Source organism: Nestor notabilis, unplaced genomic scaffold (assembly GCF_000696875.1).
Source record: "Nestor notabilis isolate BGI_N333 unplaced genomic scaffold, ASM69687v1 scaffold795, whole genome shotgun sequence".
NCBI lineage: Eukaryota > Metazoa > Chordata > Aves > Psittaciformes > Psittacidae > Nestor > Nestor notabilis.
The window spans coordinates 65,841-90,411 of record NW_009929636.1 but is presented as its reverse complement, the minus strand read 5'-3'; the positions used below and the strand labels follow the sequence as shown (position 1 = coordinate 90,411).

Genomic DNA, 24,571 nt, shown 5'->3' with positions numbered 1-24,571 from the left:
TTAATCAAAGATAAGCATTTGTTCTTTTCAGTTTAAGACCAATATGAATAATGAGATCTTCTTCACCTTCATTAGGATAGAACATAGAAAACTTACAGTTTCTTTAGGAGATAAAATTGAAGGGAAGGTTGGGGAGGTAACTTCCCCCCAGTGCAGATGATTCTGTATCTGTGTAGTATAACAAAGGGTTTGTTATTTTTGGTGGGAAGCAGTTGGTACAGGTCAGTGTCAGTAACAAAGTAAATCATGTTGACTGGCTCACTTCTCCCAAGACAGAGCAAAGAAAAGACTGGTTTATTTGTTTCTATGGGAACCTCTGAAGTCTGCAACAGGAACCTGATTCTGTGGAATTCATAAAATCCTCATGTAGACATTCCAGTTCAGTTACCACTACTAGCAGTTAACCATTGTTAACATGCCATCTACAATTCAGTTAATCAGCTGTCAGTTGGGTTTCTTTTTTTTTTTTCTTTTATCTCTCTGTTGCTCCCAAATGACTCAAACTTTCACAGTCTCTTGGTCTTCATCACTGCCTGATGTCTCCTCCTTTACTCTCAATCTCTTGGCCTAGATCCTTGCTGCTGCAAACCAGCGTAGCTCCACGTTGTTCAATGGAGCTGTGCTCATTTAATGTGACTGAGTACATGACCACCCTCATTAGATGTCAGGCAAGCAGTGTATTTAACAAACCTTGAGGTTTCTCAGGCTAAGTATTTACATCCTCAGTTTGCATTAATGTGACATGCATGCATTTGCATCTATTAATAGCGTCGGCATATCTGAATAAAAAGAGTGGTAATGTGTGGATATTTTAGCATGTAAATTCTCAGAAGCATGGAGAATTCCATTTTGTATGTGTATAGGCACCTTTTTGTTGCTAAATGATAAGTAATAACTGCAACTTACAATGATAGCAGTAAGAGATAAAAATACGCTAACTAGGATATCTGTGTTAATAGATAGCGTTTCATCTCAAACATTCTTCTTATAGTTAAGACACTATTTCCTTTTGTACCATCAAAACCACATCGATCAGTTATAGAGGGGAGGCTAGAAGCAGAGTTCTTCAGGGATTAGTCTCCTGCTGTCCCCCCTTATAGGGATATGGAGGTCTTCCCTTTTAGGAGGGAGTCAGCTGCTCAGCAAAACAGAAGGCAGTACAGCAGTAGGAGGGAGTGGAAGTGGTTGATAATGACTGTATCACTTTGGCCAAGTCAGTTCTAGCATAGCTCCTTCTTATTCCCTGTAGATGATCATTAACTCATCCAGCATTTGGATGAATTTCCAGTGGAAGCCCTTCTTTAGACTAACTCTACTGATGTAATAGTTTCAGGTAAAGGTAAACCAACCGTCTGCAATTCATAACAGTTGACTTACTTAATTTTTTTGCAGTTCCTTTGTAGGGAATAATTTTAAACTAATCTCTGCTCTGTGCTCCCTTCGTAGCCACAGCTGTTTCCAGTGAACAGAATCCTGTTATTATCATAGCTGTGGTTGCTGTTGCAGGAACCATCATTCTGGTCTTCATGGTGTTTGGATTCATCATCGGGCGAAGGTATTGCATCGGTTTTGCCTGACCTGAGAACTCTTGAAACATAGTCTAACCTGAGATAGTACTTTGCAAAACTGAAATGGAAGTAATTTTTAGTAAGGACAATTTTAATTTAAATCGCATTAGCAATTATACAATTTGTCCTCTTACTTTGGCAAGACACACTTAAATCAAGATGTTCTTTTTGTCCTATGTAAATGTGCTGAAAAGGATGCCCTAGCAGGTTCTTTACCTGTAGTCCTCGAAGTTCCTCTTTCTGTTCAGTTTTCTCATGTGGAGAAGTCTGACACTTCATCTGATCAGCCTTTAAATGACTTTGCATTCAAGAAAAAGAGGCATAGCAGTAAATTTAAGAATACCCTCATGTAAAACACTATTCTGCTTTCAAGTTCTTTAATCTTCTCTTTTATCCATAGAAGCTTTTCACCAGAACTGGAATTTTCTCTTTAGGACCTGTCCCAACTGGTATTTGATACAAAAACCTTTTGATTGCAACTGTTCATGATTTATTTAAAACTCTGCTGTCAAGAGAATTATAGCTGAAACTTAAAAAGGACCTACAGCAGTTAGGTGCTCAGTGCCTGAAAATCCCAGCCTGAAGAACTGATGTTGTCAGGACTTTAGATGCGAGGAAGTAAATCTTTATTTACCAGTAAAACTGGCATCTTTCTTTTCAGGCATTGTGGCTATAGCAAAGCTGATCAAGAAGGGGATGAAGAACTTTACTTTCATTGTAAGTGTTTTGCCTTTTTTCCTCCTTTCAAAAATTCCCAACTGCAACAGCATAGACAATACTAAAACAACATAAATGACAAAGCTATAAGAATTCAAAAATGCTGTGTAAATAGCAAGTTGGAAGTTTGAACACTGTACAAATGTGACCTACACAAAAAGAATGTGGCATAAAGTCAACATTACTCGCACAGACGGTTTTAATTCTATGCATGTGTATGATACACTGCTGTTTTCATTCTCCTCCCCCCCCCCTCCCCCCACCCCCCCCCCCCCCTTTTGGTTGCTTTGAATACATTTCACGCTGTCCTAATGATCCCTCTGAGGTGCAGTGTTTGAGAGACATTTGGCTAAGTGACTATATGATCTTTTCCTCAGGCAAACTTCAGATTAAGAAAGTCTGGGTCACTGCATCACCCTAACAATGAAGCTGTTCTGCTCAAAAGCTGTTTTCTGCTACTGTGAATACTGTAGCAACAGTATTTACAAAACATAATGTCCTTAAAATAGAACACTTAATATGAGAAGAAAGGCCAGCTAATTCTTTACTGTTGTCTATTCTAGAATCACTATCTAGCTAAGAGTAGTACCTAAAGCTTCGCTTGTTAAGATCACAGCTACTGTTGAATTTATGCTAGAACCCTGGGAAAAATTCAATAAAATACATCTTTCTCAGGTAATGATAATTGAAAATATAAGGGGAAAGGAAGGCATATGCAAGAATAATTTCACTTTTATCAAAATACTTTTTTAAAAATGTTTTATTTTAGCCCTTTCTCATTCCAGTTGAAATATCATTTTGACATGAAGAATTAAAAATCTTTTCATTTCTTTTAGAATCAGTCATTAACTCAGGAAGCATGGTAAAACTAGGTTGCAAAATTATTTTGAGCATCCAAAATTGCAAAATCACATATTAGAATTAAAATTAATATGAGTTCTGAAATAGAAAAATGCCTGAGTTTTGTCTTCTACAATACCCGTTAAGTCTCATATCAGTAGAAGTTGCCATTTAATCAAACTACCCTATATGTAGCCTTTGTTGTCTACCAATGATTGTGACTGTAGCTTACATATACCAGAATGGTTTATCGTATGTTAAAATAATGAGCTATTATGATAATGAATGAAGTATCCACTGGTTACAAATTCATAGCATCTTCTCAATGTATGCTTCTTTAAATGAGTAGTTCTAGCGAAAGCTGCACTCAAAATCAGATCAAGTTTCTGTTTTACCTTTCTGCCCTGAAGAAAAACAGATCAGATGGAATTTATTTGTGGTCCCTAAGTTTGGGTGTGTTGCTACCTAGATCGTTTAAATGCAGCAAGTATTAAACTGAGTAGTGACGTCACTGCAGCTTTAGTCAATCGATTCATAATCTGTGCAAGAAAGGTGGATAACAATATTGGGATAAGAATTATTTATCATGCACCTTGCAGTGCAGCTGATTTTAAAGAATTCATCAAAAATCTGATGTTACTTAAATGTTACTATTCTGAGAGTGATGGATTTGAAATTTGCCTCTTATAGATGCATGGTAAGCTTTTCACATCTTCAGAAGAGCTGATACTTTCACTTTTAAAATCCCCCTTTATGTCCTTGAAGGAGAGATCAACTATGTATTCTTGTATGTCAGTGTATTAACAAAAGGAATGTGCTAGCTAAATAATTCCTTTCCTTGTCTCCATTATTGGTGACATTTTTTGTTACAGTGAAAGTCTAAGTGAATTAATATGAAAGCTGCTACTTAATGATTAATAGTTGATCCAGAAATGATGAGACTTTATAAGTGTTCACTTCCCTCATTTTACTTTTAAGAAATCCAGTTATGCAGCAAATCAGTTAGAAGAGTTAGTCTTCCCCAGTCTTTTTATAATTACAGCACCATATGTAAGTCACTTTTTGCCAAGCTAGTTTTTCATCATCTGTTAATTGAAGGTGTAGTATTTAATTTTATTTGATAAGCATGTACAAAACAAGATGGTAACCAGCTTGGTTGCAGAGCTGTGAACACCAGTTCAGTGTCCTTTTGCTCCATAGAATCGTGACAATGTTTTTTCTGTGCTGAGGTACCAGACTGGATTTTCAAAAAGCATAACTTACAACAAACACTTACTTAGCACAAAAACTTAAAAGTAACCCATTTTTTAAAGCATGTTTTAAAGCACTTTATTTAATAGAGTATCATATATTTCATTTTAGTCCCCCTCAAGTCTGTGTGACCTCAGGGGCTGCACTTGAAGATACAAGTACAATGGAGGATTTTAGTCAAGCAATTTAGATTTATATTTGGTTTCCTCCTACCATTTTCTTCTAACAATGTCTTCAAATCCAGGCCAGCATTATTTCATGTTGGTATGCCAGGATAGCCTTGGCCTGTCAAAATGTTTTATGACAGCTTGAATAAAGAACCATCAGAGGCCCACTAGAGATTCACAAGGTTACCTCCAATCCAGGCCCTTTATCACAAACACAAGAGGATGACTTCTCCTCCATCTTGTGCCTGATAGCGCAATTAGAGGGGGTTATCCTGTTGCTTTCTTCTAATTTTCTCTAGTCTTTTTCGGTTTTAATAAATAAATATTTATAATTTTAAAAATTTGTAGCATTATCAATACAATTGGAAGAACTGTTTAAATACATAATATGGCAGATAATAACATCTGGACAACATTTGAAATACTCTCTCTGATTGTAAATTCATTAGATTACTCATACTATTTCTCTAGCTTTTTCTTTTTTATGAGGTTTGGGATTTGTTTTTGGTCAGTAATACTATTTGAAACATAAAAACACATGATAACTAAGCTATTTTTTAATATATTTTCAAATCTAAAGTATTTTGTGTTCAATTACAAGATTAAAAAGCATCCATAAATTATTTATTTTGACTTTTGATCCTATTTTTGTATATCTGTACATCAATTAGAAGAGTAACATTCTTGCATTTTCATATTAATTCACTGATTTAATTAAAGCTCAAGTCTAATTCTCTTGAGCTGAATGTATTTCATAAAAATTGCTTCATTAATAGATTTCCAGGGTTGCTCTACTTTCAACAGAAGTTTCTACCTCCACCAGAAGAGCAAAAAATAATTTTCCTGAATTAGCAGCAAACTAAGGGAAAAACTATGTGCTGGCCAGAGTGCTATTCTGCCTGAGTTGCACCAAATCCTACATTGGAGAAAGAGGGAGCAAAAACCAAGTTGGTACAAATTATTCACTTAGGTGCTTGAGAGAGGGAATAATTGTGCCGCAGACCCCACTTTCCCTTCCTATGCCATTACGAGTCAACTACAAGTGTTTCTCATCTTCATATTCTAATGCAAGAAACATGCCTAAAGATAGAAATTCTAAGTGCTGTGAGTAGTTTAACTTAGCTATTGCCACAGGCTGTAAATAATATTATATTCGGTAATTTAAACAAATTGAAGTAGGTGGAGGAGCCATTCAAATCCTGATAGAAGAAAGATAACATAAAGAAATGCTGTTTGTGCAACCTGGGAAAAGAGGATAAGCTGTCCTTACACAGAAAAGAAAGTTTTATCTCCTCTGCTGGTCTTATATCCCTTCGCCTGCTTTATTTTTACTCCCATTCAACCATTGCCTTTTATTCCATTGAGCGCTAGAGCACTATTTAACATTTATTACTTCTTTCACTTCAAGGTGGAGATGCAGATGCTAATGTTAGTAATTTTCAAAGATGGGATGCTGTATTTGTGTTGGCGTGCTTGCAGATGATGCCTAAAACTAAGGTTGCTTCTCAGAGTGTCTCGAACTCAGGCAGTGTGGAAACGGGTTCAGTCTTCCAAGGAGCACTCTGCATAATGAAATTCCTGGGCTGACTGCACAATAAGTGCCTTTGCTTCATCACAGTCATGCTTTCTTACATCATTACAGTTAAATTTCCAGGCACCAAAACCTACATTGACCCTGAAACCTACGAGGACCCAAATAGAGCTGTCCATCAATTCGCCAAGGAACTAGATGCCTCTTGTATTAAAATTGAGCGTGTGATTGGTGCAGGTAAGGCTGCTGTGGCTTTCTGATTCAACTGTTCCATTTAGCTGGGATCGAAACTCATACATCATAATGACAGGCAAATAATTATACCTCAACTATAGAACTTTTTGCATTTGCCAGAGTGGTTAAGAGCAATGAAGCAGCACTCACTTCAATGCAGGGGTGTATGTGTGTGTGTGTAAACAACAACAAAAAATTAAATAAATAAATTAAGAGTCTTGCTTGACACTGAAAGTTTGTGGGTTTCTAATTCTGTATCTGCTATTAAGAATTTAATTGAAGGAGGGTGGGCAGTTTTGCTGCCTATTATTTGTTTTCAGAGTAAAGGCACTAGGCATGACTGCAAATTCTGCTCTCTTTCCTTTTGCAAGAGGGCTTTTTGACCTCTGAATTTTGGTTCATGTGAGTAAGGAAAACTGGTTGCAGCATAAAATCTTAAAGAGAGACCAGGAAGGTCTTGTTTCTGTATAACAAAACCTTCCCTAAGGTTGTTTTTTGTTCTACCATTTTTCTTTTTGATATTTTATGAATACAAAAAGTTATTGTTTAACTTCTCATGACTGATTGTAATTGCACCAGCATTACATTGCTTTTCTTCCTCTTGAACTGTCTACCACCTACTTAAGCCATGGTGTTCGTGCTCTAAAAAGGCAGTTTCATTTGTTTGCATTAATAAGAGATGTGACATTTTTATTGCACTACTCCATGTAGTGAAATTAAGTTTCTATGGGTAAGAAAAATACCACATAGTTTAGATTCCTGGAGGAAATGTTCTTTTCCTTTCCTGTTGTTTTATAAAAGTATTAGTAGAATAGTTTAAAAATCACCCTGTAGATTGGCATGCACTGTAAATTACATATTGTGGTATTATTTAAAAAGAGAAGAAATATCTCTAAAATAAGCTGGCTTACCTTTAAAAAATCTTCACATTTAGAATTCACGATGCCTCTACAGTAACCTCACTCATGTTGAATCATGTCTTAATCAAGTAGTACTGCTGAAATTAACAACACTGCTGAGCAAATTATTTCTTCAGATGAGTAAAAGCATAAGAATCCAGCCCTTGCAAACTAGTAATTTTTGTGATGCTAGAATGGCAGCATCTTTTCTGATAAATTCACAAAATGCAAGTTTTAAATTTAAGATTAGCATAGAAAAATTACTGAGCTGTATATTTTTATTTACGTTTAAAACCTATCTGCATAGCAACAGTTCAGAGCACAAAGATATATTCAGTTGGACTTTGTCAGTGCTTTCTGAGCAAAACGCTGAAAACGCTTCAGTTGCAGAGTATACAGATTAAAACGTGTTCTCACTGTTATGACAGACTAATTCCAGAATGTTAATTTTGTTGACTGCAAATGAATTTATTCTTGATTTTAATGAGTATAACTGATAGCAAAAAAAACCCAAAAACCCAAAAAAACAAACCCCAACATGTCAGTAATAATTCTGAAGAAAGTTAATTAGAAGTGCTGTGGTGAAACTGTATAATGTGTGGGGTTTAGCTGTGGCTTTAACCTGTTGATGTGGATAACAAACAGGAGTGAAATGAAATGCACTCCAGGAACAACAGAATATTAGGCACAAAGAAGCAGCTGAAACTTGTACATCAGAGAAGAATATGGAATTTCTGCCAATGACTGCACCAGAAAAGCCACTTAGCAGTCTCAATATGCATCAGCAATTCTGGTCACATCAACTATTGAGCAGTGCCATGTCTCTCTCAGACAAACAGGGTGCAAGTATGCTTATGCTCAATTTGCATGAGGGATATGTGCTTTCCTTGCCAATATTTTAATTACTATCCTGCTGCGGCCAACTGTCAGGTACAGAATATGGTGTCCACTATTTTAAGTCCTTGTTCATACCACACATCCTTTGTTTTAGCTTCTTCCTTGTTGATATGCAGAGGTAGTGGCTGTGTTACTGTGCAGTATTCTCAGTCTTGTCACATTTTCTGGATCATTTTTGAGCATAATTTCAGCTGAATATGCTATTTTCTTAGCAATAGAAGTAGTTCATTGGCTAGCATCCTGGCCTGAAATGCATACGATACAAATTCAAATTTCTGGTTTGCCTAAGTGTGAGTGATCTGCTTTTGGAATTCAGTCAAAATCAGATCACAGGGAGCTGGAAAGGAGTTAAGCCTTAGTGTCTCTATGCCAAGTATCCTAATTACCCATCTTTGAAGTATCACATACACACACACTTATGTTTTCTTTTCATTGTGTGTGGGACAAAAACAATTTTGGAAGGTACTTCTAGAGAAAACTTTTATCCTTTAGTAGGTTCTTGTGGCAAGGAGCTGTGAGTACAGTGAGTGGCGAATTCATTAATAGTCATCCGTATTGCTAGTGAAGTGCAGGAGGGAAGTTAAGGCACCAAGCTAAAGGCATGAGCAGCTAGGTGTTATGTGTGGAGCAGCTATGCCTCATGTGATTCATAGCTATGATCAATATTCAGACCACAACTCTAGTGCCAGAGGATGGTTGAGGGCAAGGCCTCACCTGTGCAGGCAAGAACAGTTATATTCATTCTGCCTGGCCAATTAGCTCATGTACAGTATGGTGTTAACAGAGGTATATGGAGTTGATTGGAGCCTAACCAGAATTCAGCTAGCATAGAACATGAGGGAGAGGAATTTCATTCTGTATGCAGTCAATCTCTTTGCCGAGTGGAGATTCAGCCAAACAAGTTGGGTGGAAATGTTAAGGTCTGATAAAAGTTATACCCTTCTGGCTGAAGAACTGTGAGGCTGAGGCCCAGGTACTGTGTCTTTTCCTTCTCTAAGCTCTGCCGTTGGGGGTGACAGGAGAACAATGTCAGAACCGGTGATGGTGTCGTAAACAAGATTTCTCAGAACTCATACGTTAGGACACTTGAACATTCATCTCTCCAAGCATTCAGCCCCATTTCCAAGCATGCCTTTATTGCCAGCCAGATGCCTTGCCAAGTTGTATGTGCACTGAAGTCCTGATCCCACCAGGTTTCTCAGGACGTCAGTCTATGTCCCAAAGGGATTCTCTAATCAGCTCTCTGTGTTAGTCTTTCCTAATTCAATCATTTTTCTTTCAGCACTTACCCTAAAACATGTCTTGAATGTAGGTGTGTCTGCATACTTGTGTATACTCAATAGCACTCCACAAGTAGGCAGGAGATAAATTTCAAACTTTATTTGCTTTGGAGGAGGGACTTGGATCTGTATCTCCCATACTCCAGATAAATTTGGAAAGTGCCAGGTTATTAAATATTTTTCTGATTAATCTGTCTTTTTAAAGAGATGTTCCCCTTTATTATCAGTGGAAGATATGTTGATACACTTTTCTCCTATATGTCCCAAGAGATTTTATTTCTGGATACAGAATAGGGGGGGTCTCTCTTTCTCTCTTTTCTGACACGGCTGTAAGGCAAGGGACAATCCTTACACCTTTCACAATCTCAATAATAGTGAGGTAGATATATTGCCATTCAGGTCCACATCTCACATGCTTCCATCCTCTTTCCTGTCTGATTACTTCTCTCACAAGTTATGACCGTAGGAGCAGGTTGTTTTGGTATTCTTGCTGGCTGTTTGGCCATTTTTTTCATATGATTCTTCAAGTTCCAATTAGTCTATTAGTTTAGAACCTTTTACGAACTTTCAACATTTGCTTGTGTTTGTTTAATGTAACAAGTCACACCTTTCATTTCATAATCTGCAAAGTAAATTATCCTGCTTGAAGGTAATAATGTAGTGCTTCATTTAACACCATAATGATGTTAAATTAAAAGCAGCTCTAAAAGGCCTTCCTTTTAAAAGGAAAAAAATAAAATCAGATCTAAAGATAGTAAGAAAACCATGTAGAACAGAATGACGTTTTCACTTAGAAATTATATTACTTTTTCTATAATAGTACTTCCTTATGAAAGCTATTTCACTTCTATTTGCTATTTTTGAAAAAAAAAAAAAAAAAAAAAGGTAAGAAATTACTAACCGGTTTTTTAAGAGATGCAAATAACAGTCCTCTAGGTTGGTTTAACATGAAGTGTTTACTCTGTAAGGTACCTAGTCAGCAATTCATTTAAAGCACGTGCCTGTCTTTCTCTTCCTAAGTAATCCATTTCAAATATGAACATCACATTTAAAGTTTAAACACATACTTAGGTGGCTAGTTGAATCAAGGCCTAAAAAGAAAATTCATATTATAGTCAGAGTAATTCAGGTTTGATCTAATCCATTTTAGGAGAGTTTGGTGAAGTGTGCAGTGGGCGTCTAAAACTTCCTGGCAAGAGAGATGTTGCAGTAGCCATAAAAACTTTGAAAGTTGGCTACACTGAAAAGCAAAGGAGAGATTTCCTGTGTGAAGCAAGCATCATGGGCCAGTTTGACCACCCCAACGTTGTTCACTTAGAAGGGGTTGTTACCAGAGGTAAGCAGCATATCAATCTGTCAGTCAAATAACAGAATAATGGCAGGAATTACTCTAGCTTATTCGTGGTCAAGGATTCAAATTATAAACAGGCTGCACACTCTTAGTGGATTTTCTCCTGATGTGTAACTAACTGAAATAATGCTTACTTTATGCTACAACCTGTGGAAAAAAATTAAGATGCACACATGATTAAAAGATTAAGTACTTTGAACTCTATTTTGCTAGTTTCATTTAGCCTCAAAGACCATACAGAGAGACAAGGTTTCTTATGTCCTTTCATATTATCTGAAGTGTCGTTATTCTAGAGTCCTGTTCATACAACAGGAGTTAGGAGAGCACACTGACATTTTGATTTGTATGGTTTAATTTTGTGAATCGTGACCACATTCCATGCAGACATATAAGAACTTATTAGAGCTCAGTAACAGTGCTGGAGGCCTCAGAAATGTTCACTGTCTCAGTGATTCAGTCCTTCAGAAGAATAACATCTGTTTTATCAAAAAAAGGCACTCCATTTGTGTTACAGTTTCTCAAACAAAATCTGTCTTCTTTTCTTTCAGGGAAGCCAGTCATGATTGTAATAGAATACATGGAGAACGGCGCCTTAGATGCATTTCTTAGGGTGAGTACAAAACTCAAAGCATATAAACATTTTAAGTGATATATATATTATTATACATAATCACTTTTAAAAATACAATTTTATATATGTGCATATATATATGTATACATGCATGATATTCATATAATTAAAACTGTTTTCAGGCTGAAATGGAGCTTGACAAATACTAGCACTTCTTTACGTTATTTCAACAAAACCAGATCAGAAATGAGAGGAACAAAGAGGATCACATGAGAACATTCTAGGAATTTAGGTGATTTAATTTGGCAGAGACGTGGTGATTTTATTATTGCCACTAGCTGAAATTAAAACCACTGATACCTGAAGCCCAATGTTCTGCCTTTTGGGAGCAGAATTTTATTGTGTCAGCATGGTGGAAATCATCATACAAGAATTCTTAAATAAACTGATTGTGTTTAAGAGAAAAACAACGGAAAAAGAAATGCAAGTTCACAAAAATTTAACATTTTTTAATGTGTGTTCTGAACTGGCTAGTTCTAACTCCTTACCTTGTGTACAAGACAGTGCAAAATAATGTATAAATACTCTATAGAGAACAGAAAGCTTATGTTTGTTTGATGAACTCCAAACTATGAATAAAATTATCCGTAGCTAAGGTTCCACAAGGAGATAGTTCTTATTTTCTTGATACAAATAATTATGCTGAGAGATGAAGAGCATAGAGGGAAACTAAAGAGCTGAGCATCAGGTAATCTCTGTGCAAAAAGACTTGCCAGGACTTGGCCAGAAATTTATAGTGATTAGCAAGCTTTGTTACTTCTAGTACATTAACTACTCACACATTTCTTAACTGAATGTACTGCTTTGTCTCCGAAGAAAATAAAACTTGTGTTTGAAGTGAGTTTCTTTGCCCCGGGATGAAATGCCATAGAAGTAGTAAATAAGTAGAAAGCTGAAGTTGTAAAACTGATTCTTATTTCTCTTCTCAGCTACACTAACAAGAATTGCTGCTCCTTTCTTCCCTCCAGAAACATGATGGGCAATTTACAGTCATTCAGCTAGTGGGAATGTTGAGAGGAATTGCTGCTGGAATGAGATATTTGGCCGATATGGGATATGTACACAGGGATCTTGCAGCACGCAATATTCTTGTCAACAGCAACCTTGTTTGTAAAGTGTCAGACTTTGGCCTTTCCAGAGTTATAGAAGATGATCCAGAGGCCGTCTACACTACTACCGTAAGAGAAATTGATGGGTTTTGATAGTCTTGTGATGTGCTTATTAAGAAGAAGCATAACTTCTAGACAGTATAGAAGAGAGAAATATATTAATTGGTTGAGAAATGTTAACCAATCAAAAGGAAAAGTGTCTTTGCAGAAATCTGACTCTAATTAGGGATTGATATTTTTATAAGAACATACATTTTCATTTGGTAAAATTCTAAAAATTTTGTGCATTATCCTCATTATTTCCTTCTTCATAATTTTCTGTTCAAACAAATACAGAAGTTTTACCCAGAAAAATTTAATAATCTCATTTACTATGAGTCAATTAAAATATTTGTAGGCTATTAGTATTTTTAAGACTAGATTTTATCTCACCAAAGTGTTGACTAACTTGAGGCTAGACTGTGACAAAGATCAGATTCTGAATCTTCCCTTGCTTTTGGGTGGGACGCTTTTCTTAAGTAAGCATTCATTGGGCACACAATGCTCTTTATTCTTTTGTTAAGCCAGCTTGACTTTCCTACCCGTGGGGCCTTGCTGTACCTGTTTTCTCATGCTGGGGGAAGGAGGGGCCCCTGGAATCTGCTCCAGCAGGCACAGGGAACCAAAAAACTGCAGCGGCATTCACGGCTGTCACTCTTGCTGCTTGACTCTAAGTGGGATCCTGCTTTAAAAATGTCAGACTGAGATTTCAAAGGAGCCATATGACAAGTCAGTGGGATTTATATGCACAGGATGACATTCCCCTCACCTAACTTCAGCCAGCCAAGAGTTAAACGAGTAGTGTAAATCAGACATTTAATCAGCCTTTTAAAATCATTGGAGAAATAAGCACTTCCAGAAAATTGCATCCAACATAGCTTAGACAGGTATCTAAGTTTCTGTGGTCCAGGTGTTTTCAGAGCCTAAACTTCCTTAGACTCCTTTGAAAATTCTGCAAATGGTCTACTACAGTATATGATATTATAAGTGCTGCTTTTGATGTTGATGGAGGTAATTACAAATGCACTCTATGGAAGATGATAGGGAAATTTTGTGGAGGAGCCTAATGGAGTTCAACAAGTTAATGTGCAGGGTCCTGCATCTAGGGAGGTATAACCCATGGACCAGTACAGGCTAGGGGTTGACATGCTTGCAAAGCTTCTGAGGAGAAGGACCTGGGAGTCCTGGTGGACAGCATGTTAACCATGAGCCAGCGATGTACCCTTGTGGCCAAAAAGGCCAGTGGTATCCTAGGGTGCATTAGGAAGATGTTGCCAGCAGGTTGAGGGAGGTTATCTTCCCCTTCTGCTCTGCCCTGGTGAGGCCACATCTGGAGTACTGTGTCCAGTTCTGGGCTCCCCAGTTCAAGAAAGACAAGGAACTACTGGAGACAGTGCAGTGGAAAGCTACTAGAATGATTAGGGGACTGGAGGATCTCTCTTATGAGGAAACACTGATAGTGCTGGGCCTGTTTAGCCTGCAAAAGAGATGACTGAGACAGGATCTTACCACTGCATACAAATATCTTAAGGACAGGTGTTAAGAGGATGGGACCAGATTCTTTTCAGTGGTGCCCAGTGACAGGATGAGGAACAATGGAGCATAAGCCAAAACACAGGAAGTTTCATTTGAATATGAGGAAAAACTTACTTACTTTGAGGTTGACAGAGCACTGGAACAAGCTGCCCAAAGAGGCTGTGGAGTCTCCTTCTATGTAGATATTCAGAATGCACCTGGATGTGATCCTGTGCAGCCTGCCGTAGGTGAACCTGCTTCAGCAACAGGGTTGGGCTAGATGATCTCCAGAGGTCCCTTCAAACCCCAACCATTCTATGATTCTGCAGTTCTGTAAAAAAGAAAATTTTCTTCTTTTCTTTTCTTTTCTTTTTTTTTTTTTTTTTTTTTTTTTTATAGGGTGGAAAAATTCCAGTGAGATGGACAGCTCCAGAGGCCATCCAGTACCGCAAATTTACATCAGCAAGTGATGTGTGGAGTTATGGAATAGTTATGTGGGAAGTAATGTCCTATGGAGAACGGCCTTACTGGGATATGTCAAATCAAGATGTAGGTTACATGTTGCCTATTTATGAGCATGCATATGGGTTAGAAAAACAAAAATTATATATTATAAACACATGCATATGTTTTTCACCATATATGCATAAAATGTTGGTTTAGAAATAAGGTTTATCAAAATAGTGTAGGATTCTAACAAAATGAAGAAGTTACGAAGCTTTCACTTCTTACCTATATCTCTAAATCAACATCAAAGTTGAAATAAAAGAAGATAAAAGTGTAAATGATGAGTCAGTTTGACACAGTGCAAAATTGTTAATATTTGACAGGTCTCAGTGTCAGAGATCTCATGGACTGTCAAAATATGGGCAAACAAGTCCTTGGGGCAGAGAAGGAGAAATATTTACATTCCCTAGACACCCAGTAGAGTTTCATTTCTTTTGACACCTTCCTTCTGTACTAGACTCAAACATAAAAGAAGTCTGACAGGAATATAAGATGCCTCAAAGGCAAACCTTACCTATCTTTCAGGGAATAGTAAGGAAAAACTTTTAAATAGCGGAGAAATTTTGGTATCTTCATGCTTCTTGGATTTTGAAAAGTATTTCTTCTATTGAAAACTGCAAGTAAAGCACATGACGGAATCTTTTTCATAGATCAACTAATTACCAGTCTTGCAGTTTCATCTCTTTTTAGAATCTTATATATTAACCTTCAATAGCACCTAGTATAAAGATGCATAAGTTGCTTGGTAAAATAATTTAAAATATTCTTGTAAACCTTCAAGCATGTCTTCCCAAAACACATACACATCCTACCAATCCCGTAGATAAATCTATCATGCAAAAATATAGAACCATCTTATGATTAGTTTTTTATTCTCCTTCACAGTTACTAATGGGAATATTTAACAGAAATAAAAGATGCTAGCTGTGTATCTTCTAATTTTGCATACACACTCAGGTAGTTTATGTATCTTAAGTGTATCCTACAAGCTCCCCACAGAGGAATAGTAGGCTGAGCACAGGTGATACACGGAGTCGCCTCAACTTCTCTGAGCAGTGGGCTCCCCTCAGTTTAATCCTTGCTGGTAACAGAAACCCTCAGATCGCTGCACTTTACCCTATTCCCCAATTAGACTGCTGCTGTTTGCCTAGTTCTCACTCTCATTCTGTTACTGACCCTAGTGCAGATTAGTTTTTCAGCAAAGGACAAGACCTTAGGCTTACATACTTTTTCCTTGCTGTACTCTGGGATTTATTACCATGATTATAATTATTAATTTGTAGATTTATTATATACCCAGAAGCAGAGTGGTAACATTATGTTGTCCAGTTACCTGTATTTAATACTTCTTGGTCGGTAACCAGTATATACAGTGAACAGACCTGGAGCTCTTCTAATCTACTTTACATCATCAGATAGCCTGATTATGATAGAAGTGTACTTGACTCTTACCAGTATTCCCTTTTTCTCTTCTTGCAGCAAAAGCATAATTTGAAATACATATTGTGGGAAGTGTAAATAATATAAATCAATGCTATTAGCAAGAACTCCATCTGTGTTCTCTTCGTAGCTTTGCTTAGTTAAAAAAAAGGAATACAGATTTTTGGAACCCCACCCCCACTTTTCTTAGCAGAGTAGGCACTTGTAATACCTAAAGGGTGCCTGAGTTTTGTATAATTATTTTTTTTTTTTAATAAACTTTACTTACCAATATTTTAGAATGTTTTCTGGAGTGTTTTGGACATTTCCAGAAATTCCATCCATCTGTACCTAACGCATTTTTCTGTTTCACCCTTCTTGCTCAGAACACACATCGAAGAAACTGATTCTGCAGTATCCCAAAATCCTTTTAAGAATTGCCAACTTGATTCCCAACTGTCTTCAGATTTCTCTGCAGCTCATAATGAATGTGGAAAAGTCCTGCTCATGATCCTTTTGTTCATGTTTTCACTATCCCATACACTCTTGGATATAGTATTACTAGATGGTTTGCCGGTTCTGAGGACCTTAGATATTTTGGTGGTTGTGTTGCTGTTACCTGCTTTTTCATTCCTTATTGGAGGTGTCTGCCTTCTGACTCTTACGTGACTGCTTCTTTTGTGGTAGATCATATGTAGTATGTATAAAGAGTTTAATACCTTTTACCTTTTAGAAGGTCAGAAATTTCTGCATTACTTTTCATAACACACCAGTTGTCCTAAACACACTGTAGCTTATTTTTCACCTTTACTCTGCTCCTTTACTGTAAGGAGTTGTTCCATTTTCCCTGTTCTTATGCAGAAATCCTGTCTTACTACCATGAGAGACAACACCACTGTCTCTAAAAGGTCACCACACTCATTCTTCAAGGTGTGGATGTTACTGCAGGAATTGAATATTTCTCAGTCATTTTGAGTTGTCAGACAGTACTGTCATTCTAAATGTTCAGATAGGAAGCTGAGGCCCAGAGAGATGATGCAATTTCCCTGAGGTCAGAAGGCGTTTTGTTACACAAACCTGAAGTAAGTGCCCTACCACTGGGCCATACCTCCTCTTTTTAAAGGACTTCTTTTCTGCAAAAGGTTTTGATACAATCATGGATTTCAGCCAGGTTTTTGAAGGTAATTTTGTATTCTTTGCAGTTCTGTCTCCCTTGCAGTCTACTGCTTTTGCATCTTCTCACACAACCTATGGAATATTTTCTATCTGAGGATATTATTTTCACTAAATCCTGGATATTCACCAACTTTATATATCATACCAGTTCTGCTTCCTAGGGCTACATCCAGAACAGTTTCTGACCTTGCTTTCTGTACAAACTGAGGGAGAACACAGTCCTATCCTCTGCCCTTCAGGAACAAGCACTCTTTCTTAGCAATTATAATAGTGCCATGTCAGTCAATGTCAGTATACTTGAAATCCCCCATGAATAGTGTTTTAGTCCTTTTTCACAAGCCTTTACTATCTGCCTTGCTTCCTGATATGGTTTCTTATCCTGGCCTCAAGGTTTGCAGCAGCTTCCTGTGATTTTACTTTACCCATTTTTTATTTTTTGTTCAAATCCAAATGGAGTTGGCTAAGGAAGTCAATGGGTGGGTGTAATTCTTGGTCCAGACATTTTATGCTCTCCTTCAATGATATCATCACCTAGCAGCATCTCTTATTAAATCTAACGTTCTGTTTAGGTGATATATTAAAATACCATTCAGCCAGGTCTTCCTCTCTCACATGGCACATTTCTGCTACTTTATCATTAATATAACATGGCTAGACATAGAATACAACTTTTTTCCCCTAACAGTTTCAGTCTGATAAACATTTTTCTTGGTCCTTTTATAATATCTTCAGGCTTTTTGTATATTATATGTGCATGCAAGATCCCTGTCCATTTACAAGTCAGTTTCTTTCACAAAAGCCTTGGGGCAAGTAATAATGCTTTCTGAAATAACTCCATTTATCAATCTATCTGTTGCTCCCTAGGTGAATTTAATTGTTGTACCCTGCTGCTCACTTGACTAGATAATATAGCTATGTTCTGCACATATAGAACAATATGCTTAATAAGCCCAAACAAAGTCAGGGAAACTATTTGAAAACATGAAGGCTAGTGTCAAAACAACAGACTCATATTTCTGCAACTGTGATGGCAAATTTTAATTTACTGATTTTTTATTTTCCCCTTTTATTTCTTGAACTGGGTAGCAATATACCTTTTTTAAACATCCCTTGATGAACAATGATTAACTATGTTGGCTAATAGGTTATAAAAGCAATCGAAGAAGGCTATCGTTTGCCAGCACCCATGGACTGCCCAGCAGGACTGCACCAGCTGATGCTGGATTGTTGGCAAAAGGAACGCGGTGAAAGGCCGAAGTTTGAGCAGATAGTTGGTATTCTGGACAAAATGATTAGAAATCCCAACAGCTTGAAAACCCCACTGGGAACCTGTAGCAGGTAAGAAAATCTCTAGCATGTTCTTATGATGATGAACGTGCCTGAATGTTCTTCTTGATCGCTGGTTCCAGTTCACTCTTACTCCATGTGTCTCTTAGTTCCTTCTTCCTTCTATTCCCTGTTCTTCCCTTCCCTCATTTGCCCTTCTTTTTTACCATGATGAAAAAGGAATTTCTTAAAAAGTAACCAAAATTAATAAATAACATGGAACTAACACATTTCTCAGCCAACAACTGCCTGCTCATCTTTCTCTTTCCACACTCTCACCACTAGCAGTTTTTGTCTTTCTTGTTTCTTAAAATTGTGAAGTCTGAAGGGCAAGGATCATCATCTACTGTAGTTTTATGTGATGCATCACTTGCCCTAGGAACTGCTACAGTAGAAATAGTAATTTATAATACTCATACTCTGTCAGTGTGCTTTGACATGCTGCACTCTAGATTTCATTTTCTGGATTTTACTCCTTTCAGTGATTACATCTCATTGTATTTCATGGTGTAGTTTTTAATGGCTTCTTCATAAATTTCAGGAATTATTTAATCATGGTAATCTTTTGTTCTGCTAGCTAGGTCACTGCACTAGGGAACCAACTGGCCTGTGTTCTGTTTCTGGTTCTTCTATTAACTGATATGCTTGTGTGACTTTAAGCAACTTTGTGTCTCTGTTCTTTCCTTGTCTTTGTTTTGTCCCATCCAACTGAATAATGGGAATAGTTACGGCTATATTTACTAAGATGCTTAAAAGAATAGCATCTTTATTTTACTCAGCAATTGTAGTTGCAGCTGTTGTCATGCTAGGTAATAAGGTTGATTTTCTGTTGGTGACAATAATCCATTAGGCTGATTTGGCTTACTCTGACCTTTCATCTTTTACATGAATAAGCTTAGGAAGTACATATTGTCAACTACAGAGTAGTAAAGAACTATTCAGAGAATAATCTGAACTGTGTATAAAGGCCTATTGCATTCTACTCTTGACATTTTTAATACCCCAAATTTATTTGACTCTCACCTTGCTAAATACTCCCTGATGTTTTACACTCTTTGGAAACAACTTACTTTCCTTTTTCCTTCTCCATAGACCAATTAGCCCTCTTCTGGACCAGAACACTCCCGATTTTACCACTTTCTGCTCCGTAGGCGAATGGTTACAAGCTATTAAGATGGAAAGATATAAGGATAATTTCACAGCAGCAGGCTACAACTCTCTTGAATCAGTTGCCAGGATGACTATTGAGTAAGTTAGTACTGGGCATGTTTAACTTGCATTTAGGGAATTTCTAGGTAAAATAATACACAATGTTCAACTCCAATACTTTACCCTGAGTGCAAACATGGTACTTGGGGTTAAGCCAGCCAGTTTAACAGCTGATGATGTTATATTAGAGCATCCCGTGATGGCATCGCTTTTTCCCCTGCTTTTGAGACCAATTGAAATAACAGCAAGCGCCTAGAATTTGAGGGAGGACATGACCAATTTCAACATATGTATGTACAGGAAAATAACCACTTTGCCTCCACTACCTAATTGGTACTTTTTTCCAGACTTGTACTAGGAAGATGTGGAATTTTCTTCTAATTGGCTGGGGGCTGTCTGTGTCCTGCAAGAAATGACTTTGCATCAGGATATGTCTATAGAAGCAAAACAATTTTCTGAAGGCAAGCATGGCCTGTATTGGTACTGCCATCTTAAACAGGTCTTCTTGGCACCCTGCAAACAACATTCTTATCCTGGTGGTTGCCAAACACATATAATTCCTCTTCCAGAGAGCAGCGGTTTTCTATACAAGTTTCTAAACAATAATCTGAAGTTTGCAACCCTACTCTCGTTTGCCTAGGGGTCTCAGCCTATAGCTCGGGAATTGTCACTATAGCCCACAAGCTTCTACTAGGTCAAGTAGCACTAGTAGCAGTGGAATTGAAACAGCTGCTCCTTCATTTGCATGATGGGTATGGGTCAATATGCAAAGGGTTTCTCCTGGCATCTCTTTAGGAATCAGAATGTAATCCCCAAAATCTTGTATTTAAACATAACTTTGTCCTGAAAGCCACCTGAAGTATTTTACAAGAGGAGTGTCTCTTTCTTTGGGTGTCCCTAAAAGCCACGATGAAAGATTATCGTAGTGCAAAACATACTGGCCTCATTCTTAGATGTGGAGATACATGCAGTGTAACTACATGGCAGTTGCCATGTAATTGCACTCCTTGCTGAGAAGTTGAACAGCGCCTATATGAACTTCACAGTACTGAGCTGAGGTTCCAGTGTAGCCTCAATGTTAGAAACCTGTAGCACAGACCACTACATAGCTTTGACTCACAGTTGAATACCATACAATAGCAGTCTAAGTTGAAAAATTAACAATGTACGCATTTATCTTCCCCAGGGATGTGATGAGTTTAGGGATCACGTTGGTTGGTCATCAAAAGAAAATCATGAGCAGCATTCAGACTATGAGAGCACAAATGCTACATTTACACGGCACTGGCATCCAAGTGTGATAGACATTTCTCCCTTATGAGGGAGGTGACAGACTGAGAGAACAGCACTGGCCTTCAGTATATATGAAGTGCTGCTAGAAGACACTTGATTTCCTGGGTCCTTCCTGCAGTGAATAGAAGAGCTACAAGAAGCACCTACAGACTTGAACTCCTAAGTGCCACCAGAATTTATGAAAAGGGAATTAGGATCCACCAGTGGTGGCAAGGAAAACAGCAGTGACAATAAACAAAGTACTACCTGAAACATACAAACACCATGAGCTCTCTAACCTCCTTTTTATCTAATAGACTTTTTAAATGTACATAAAAATTTAAAAAAGAATATATTTGTCAGATAAAATCATGATATGATTGTTGAATTCAACAAGATATTTTCCTTAAATCTGTGATTTCTGAATCTTTTTTTAATCATTTGTGTTTATTCTTCATAAAGACTTTCTTTTAGTATGATGTTTATATCTTTGGACCTTTTTAGTGCTAATTCTATGACACATTACTACACTGGGTACCTCTGAAGGATTATTTGAGTTCCTAGAGATTTAAGAAGCATGACCAAGCAATGTATAACTGTCCGAACTTTGGTATCCTTTTGTGCCATTTACTTTTGTTAGATCAGCACCGTATTGACATGGCTAGCTAATTGGCAGGGAGTCAGGAAAATGCAAGTTGCCAAGAGCGCTGATATTTTTTAAAGAATTTTTTAAGGTTACACATATACTATCTTTTAAAAGAAAATAAAAGAGAAAAAAAAAAAAAAGAAAAAAGAAAAGCAATAATGACCCCTAAGTAGTTCTAGGCACTTTTAGCAAATTGTTTGCAAGATGATTTTAATGGAGGAGAGTTAAAGTGAGGTATATTCTAAGATGTAGATCTACAAATGTAAACCTGATGAGATACTGCATTGAATGGACAAGTGATTGTAGGAGTGTCTCAGAACACAGGTGCAGTTCTCCAGTGTTACCTAAACTGTTTAATCTGAGCACATCACTTTTTTTTTTTTTCAGTACTCTGCATTAGCAAATCTGAGAGAAATAGCTGGTATATATTTTATATGTTTTAGCTGTATGCAGTCCAGCTGTCAGAATGAGGACATAGATTTTATATGAGAACTGTAGAGCATGAGGCAAGGGGCAGTTCAAAATTTTCAATTTGTTTACAAGCTTTTGCTGCTCTGAACAAACATGCGCGTGTGTGCTCACACAGACACAACAGCCAGTCATTCATCAGGAACACAGATGCAAGAGTAGTTGCTCAATGGAATATCTTTTTACACCATTTATAGATAAGTTTTGTTTAATTAAAATATTTAACTACTATAAGCAATAATGAACAGTGTCTCTACAGATACTGCAGGAATATATATGAATCAGAGAGAAATGCTTTAAAAAAAATCTGAAAATTGTGAACTACCCCAGCAATGAAATGCTGTACTTCCAAAGAGAATTGGGCTGCTTCTATTGATTTTGATAGAGAAAGATCCCAGGGATCAGTCATAAATTGGTCTTGTTTGATAATGTGGGCATCCACACAAAAAAAATAAAAACAAAAGAAAAACCCTGTAAATGTTCCTTTGTAAAACTTGTAAATTTTATTTATACTGTCTTGTTTTGTACACATATTTATGTGTAGTGAGCTCTGAAAACATTGAAAATGCACTATATTTTTCTATTTTACTTGCAGAGCATCACAGACAAACATGTATATTCAGTGCTACATAATGTGTTTTCCCACATTTAGGACCAAAGATAGTTCTCAAAAACTTAAATGCATCATTTTCACCCTCCTTTTTTCTCCCTCTTTTTAGATCACTGTACAGTGTTATATTTGTCATTTTATTTATTTGTTTCATTAGAAAAATCAGTTTGGTTATACTAAGTTTTTGTCCCCCCTGCTTTTGTTGAAGAAAATCTGTAAAAAGCTTTTAAATAACATAATCCCGTTACATAGACACTTCCATTTGTAATCTTTGTAATAGACTGTAAATATATTTTTGGAACTATAATGCAATGTGCATAAGGGTTATTTTTCAGTGTCCATATATGATTGTTTATACAATTCACAGCACTTTACAGTCATGCTGAGAAGCCTAATTTATTGCCTGGATTTGGGCAGAGTAAGAAAAAAGGTGAATATTCTTATTTCATATTAGATTGTCATTCAGTAGAAATGGAATTATTTTCTTGTATGCAGCTCAAAATGGTTTTTTAACTATTAAAATTAATTTTTCTACAAATGCTGTAGGAGTAAGACACAGAGTAGACTGCATGCCCAATAATCGAAATTAGTGCACACAAGGACTCGGCCAAGGCACTCAAGTAGCCGTTGGAACGCTCTTAATTAATAAACACCCATTTTGTGTTATAACAAATGCTAAGTGCCTCACTACTGGGGTGAGCATCTGTGCGTAGCTGCACAGGGTGCTTGTCAGTTGTGCTGCTGCTTTAGGCACCCAGCTATGAATTTAGGAGTCTAAGTTCAGACACCTTCTTTCTTCCTTATAAATCTTGGCTATTGTTTCTAAGGGCTTGGTGATTAAAGGTGCGATGCAGCAATGCTGGTATTGCTGAGAACCCACAAACCCTAAATGCAAGAGACTTAAGGCCACGCTTCACCTTTAGGAGTTTTTCAATATTCTGAAGCACAGAGGCCTCAGAGCATGTGTGGTGGGTGACCTGAGCTCACACATGTGAAAGTAAGGTCCCTAATGGTATTTCTTCCTTGTTTTTTGTTATTTGATTTAAGCCATCTTCTTTGAATAGTAAATATATTTTATCATTCATCTATATACCTTGACTGCCTTAATGTTGCCACAGATTTTTATACATTTGAAAGGTATAGGGTAGACCCAGAAAGCACAATAGCTGTCGATACTCCTATCATATCTATCTGCTCAAAACATTACTTCAATTTAGAGCACATGCATGTAAATGGATTTGTAACTAGTAAAGCAGCAACATATTGATGTTAGTTGCAGTTCCCCAGGTTCCAGGAAAACATAGTCCAGTGTAAGAAAAATTAAAGTGGAAAGAAAGTTGATGTTCATGGAAGGAATTGAAGAAAAAGCTGGGTCAGAGGGAGAATTAAAGGCTAAATGACAAAATAAAGACATTATCTCAGTTCTGGCTTAATTTTATTGAATTTGGAAATTGTGCATCGCTAAAGGCAGATTGTCAGGCTGTCAGTGAGGCTGATCTTTCTTGAATTTATCCATCTACAAGCATCTAAAAGAGCGATGCCTAAGACAAGCAGGATGAATCTTCCTCTGCGAATGCTTTTCTGCATTACCTGTAGAGGGAACCCAGATGATTAGCTTAAATTAGGCGTCTAATGTCTAGATAGTTAAAGTTAGGTGAGGTGCTTCCTACCCTGTATGTCCTTGACAGCTACAGTTTCCCCTGCAAGCTGAGTGTTGTAGAAAGGCAGCTCCTCCACTACTAGTATGTCCCAGAATGTATTTAAACTGGGCTTTGTCACAGAGAGAGGTGATTTTATTTTTTTTTAATTATTATTCAGAGATTCGTAACAGATCATCTAAATGCTTTTTGTATATGGGTATTAATTCTTGAAAAATTTGTGATTGTTCTGAGGAAGACCTGCCTAGTAA

At 37.1% G+C, this 24,571-nt stretch overlaps 1 protein-coding gene across 1 annotated transcript in view; it reads left to right on the top strand.

The window, feature by feature from the left end:
• The window catches only part of EPHA7 (EPH receptor A7), a gene marked incomplete at its 5' end in the record, with an annotated part of 31,161 nt that extends 9,176 nt beyond the window's left edge, over positions 1–21,985 (top strand). Inside the window, 10 exons of the mRNA XM_010015061.1 lie at positions 1,447–1,555; positions 2,230–2,285; positions 6,186–6,311; positions 10,535–10,720; positions 11,284–11,345; positions 12,335–12,544; positions 14,429–14,578; positions 18,276–18,469; positions 19,550–19,705; positions 20,853–21,985. Of these exons, the coding sequence (XP_010013363.1) occupies positions 1,447–1,555; positions 2,230–2,285; positions 6,186–6,311; positions 10,535–10,720; positions 11,284–11,345; positions 12,335–12,544; positions 14,429–14,578; positions 18,276–18,469; positions 19,550–19,705; positions 20,853–20,967 (1,364 nt within the window). The remainder of the gene's footprint in view (positions 1–1,446; positions 1,556–2,229; positions 2,286–6,185; positions 6,312–10,534; positions 10,721–11,283; positions 11,346–12,334; positions 12,545–14,428; positions 14,579–18,275; positions 18,470–19,549; positions 19,706–20,852) is intronic.
• Positions 21,986–24,571: the final 2,586 nt, after the last annotated feature.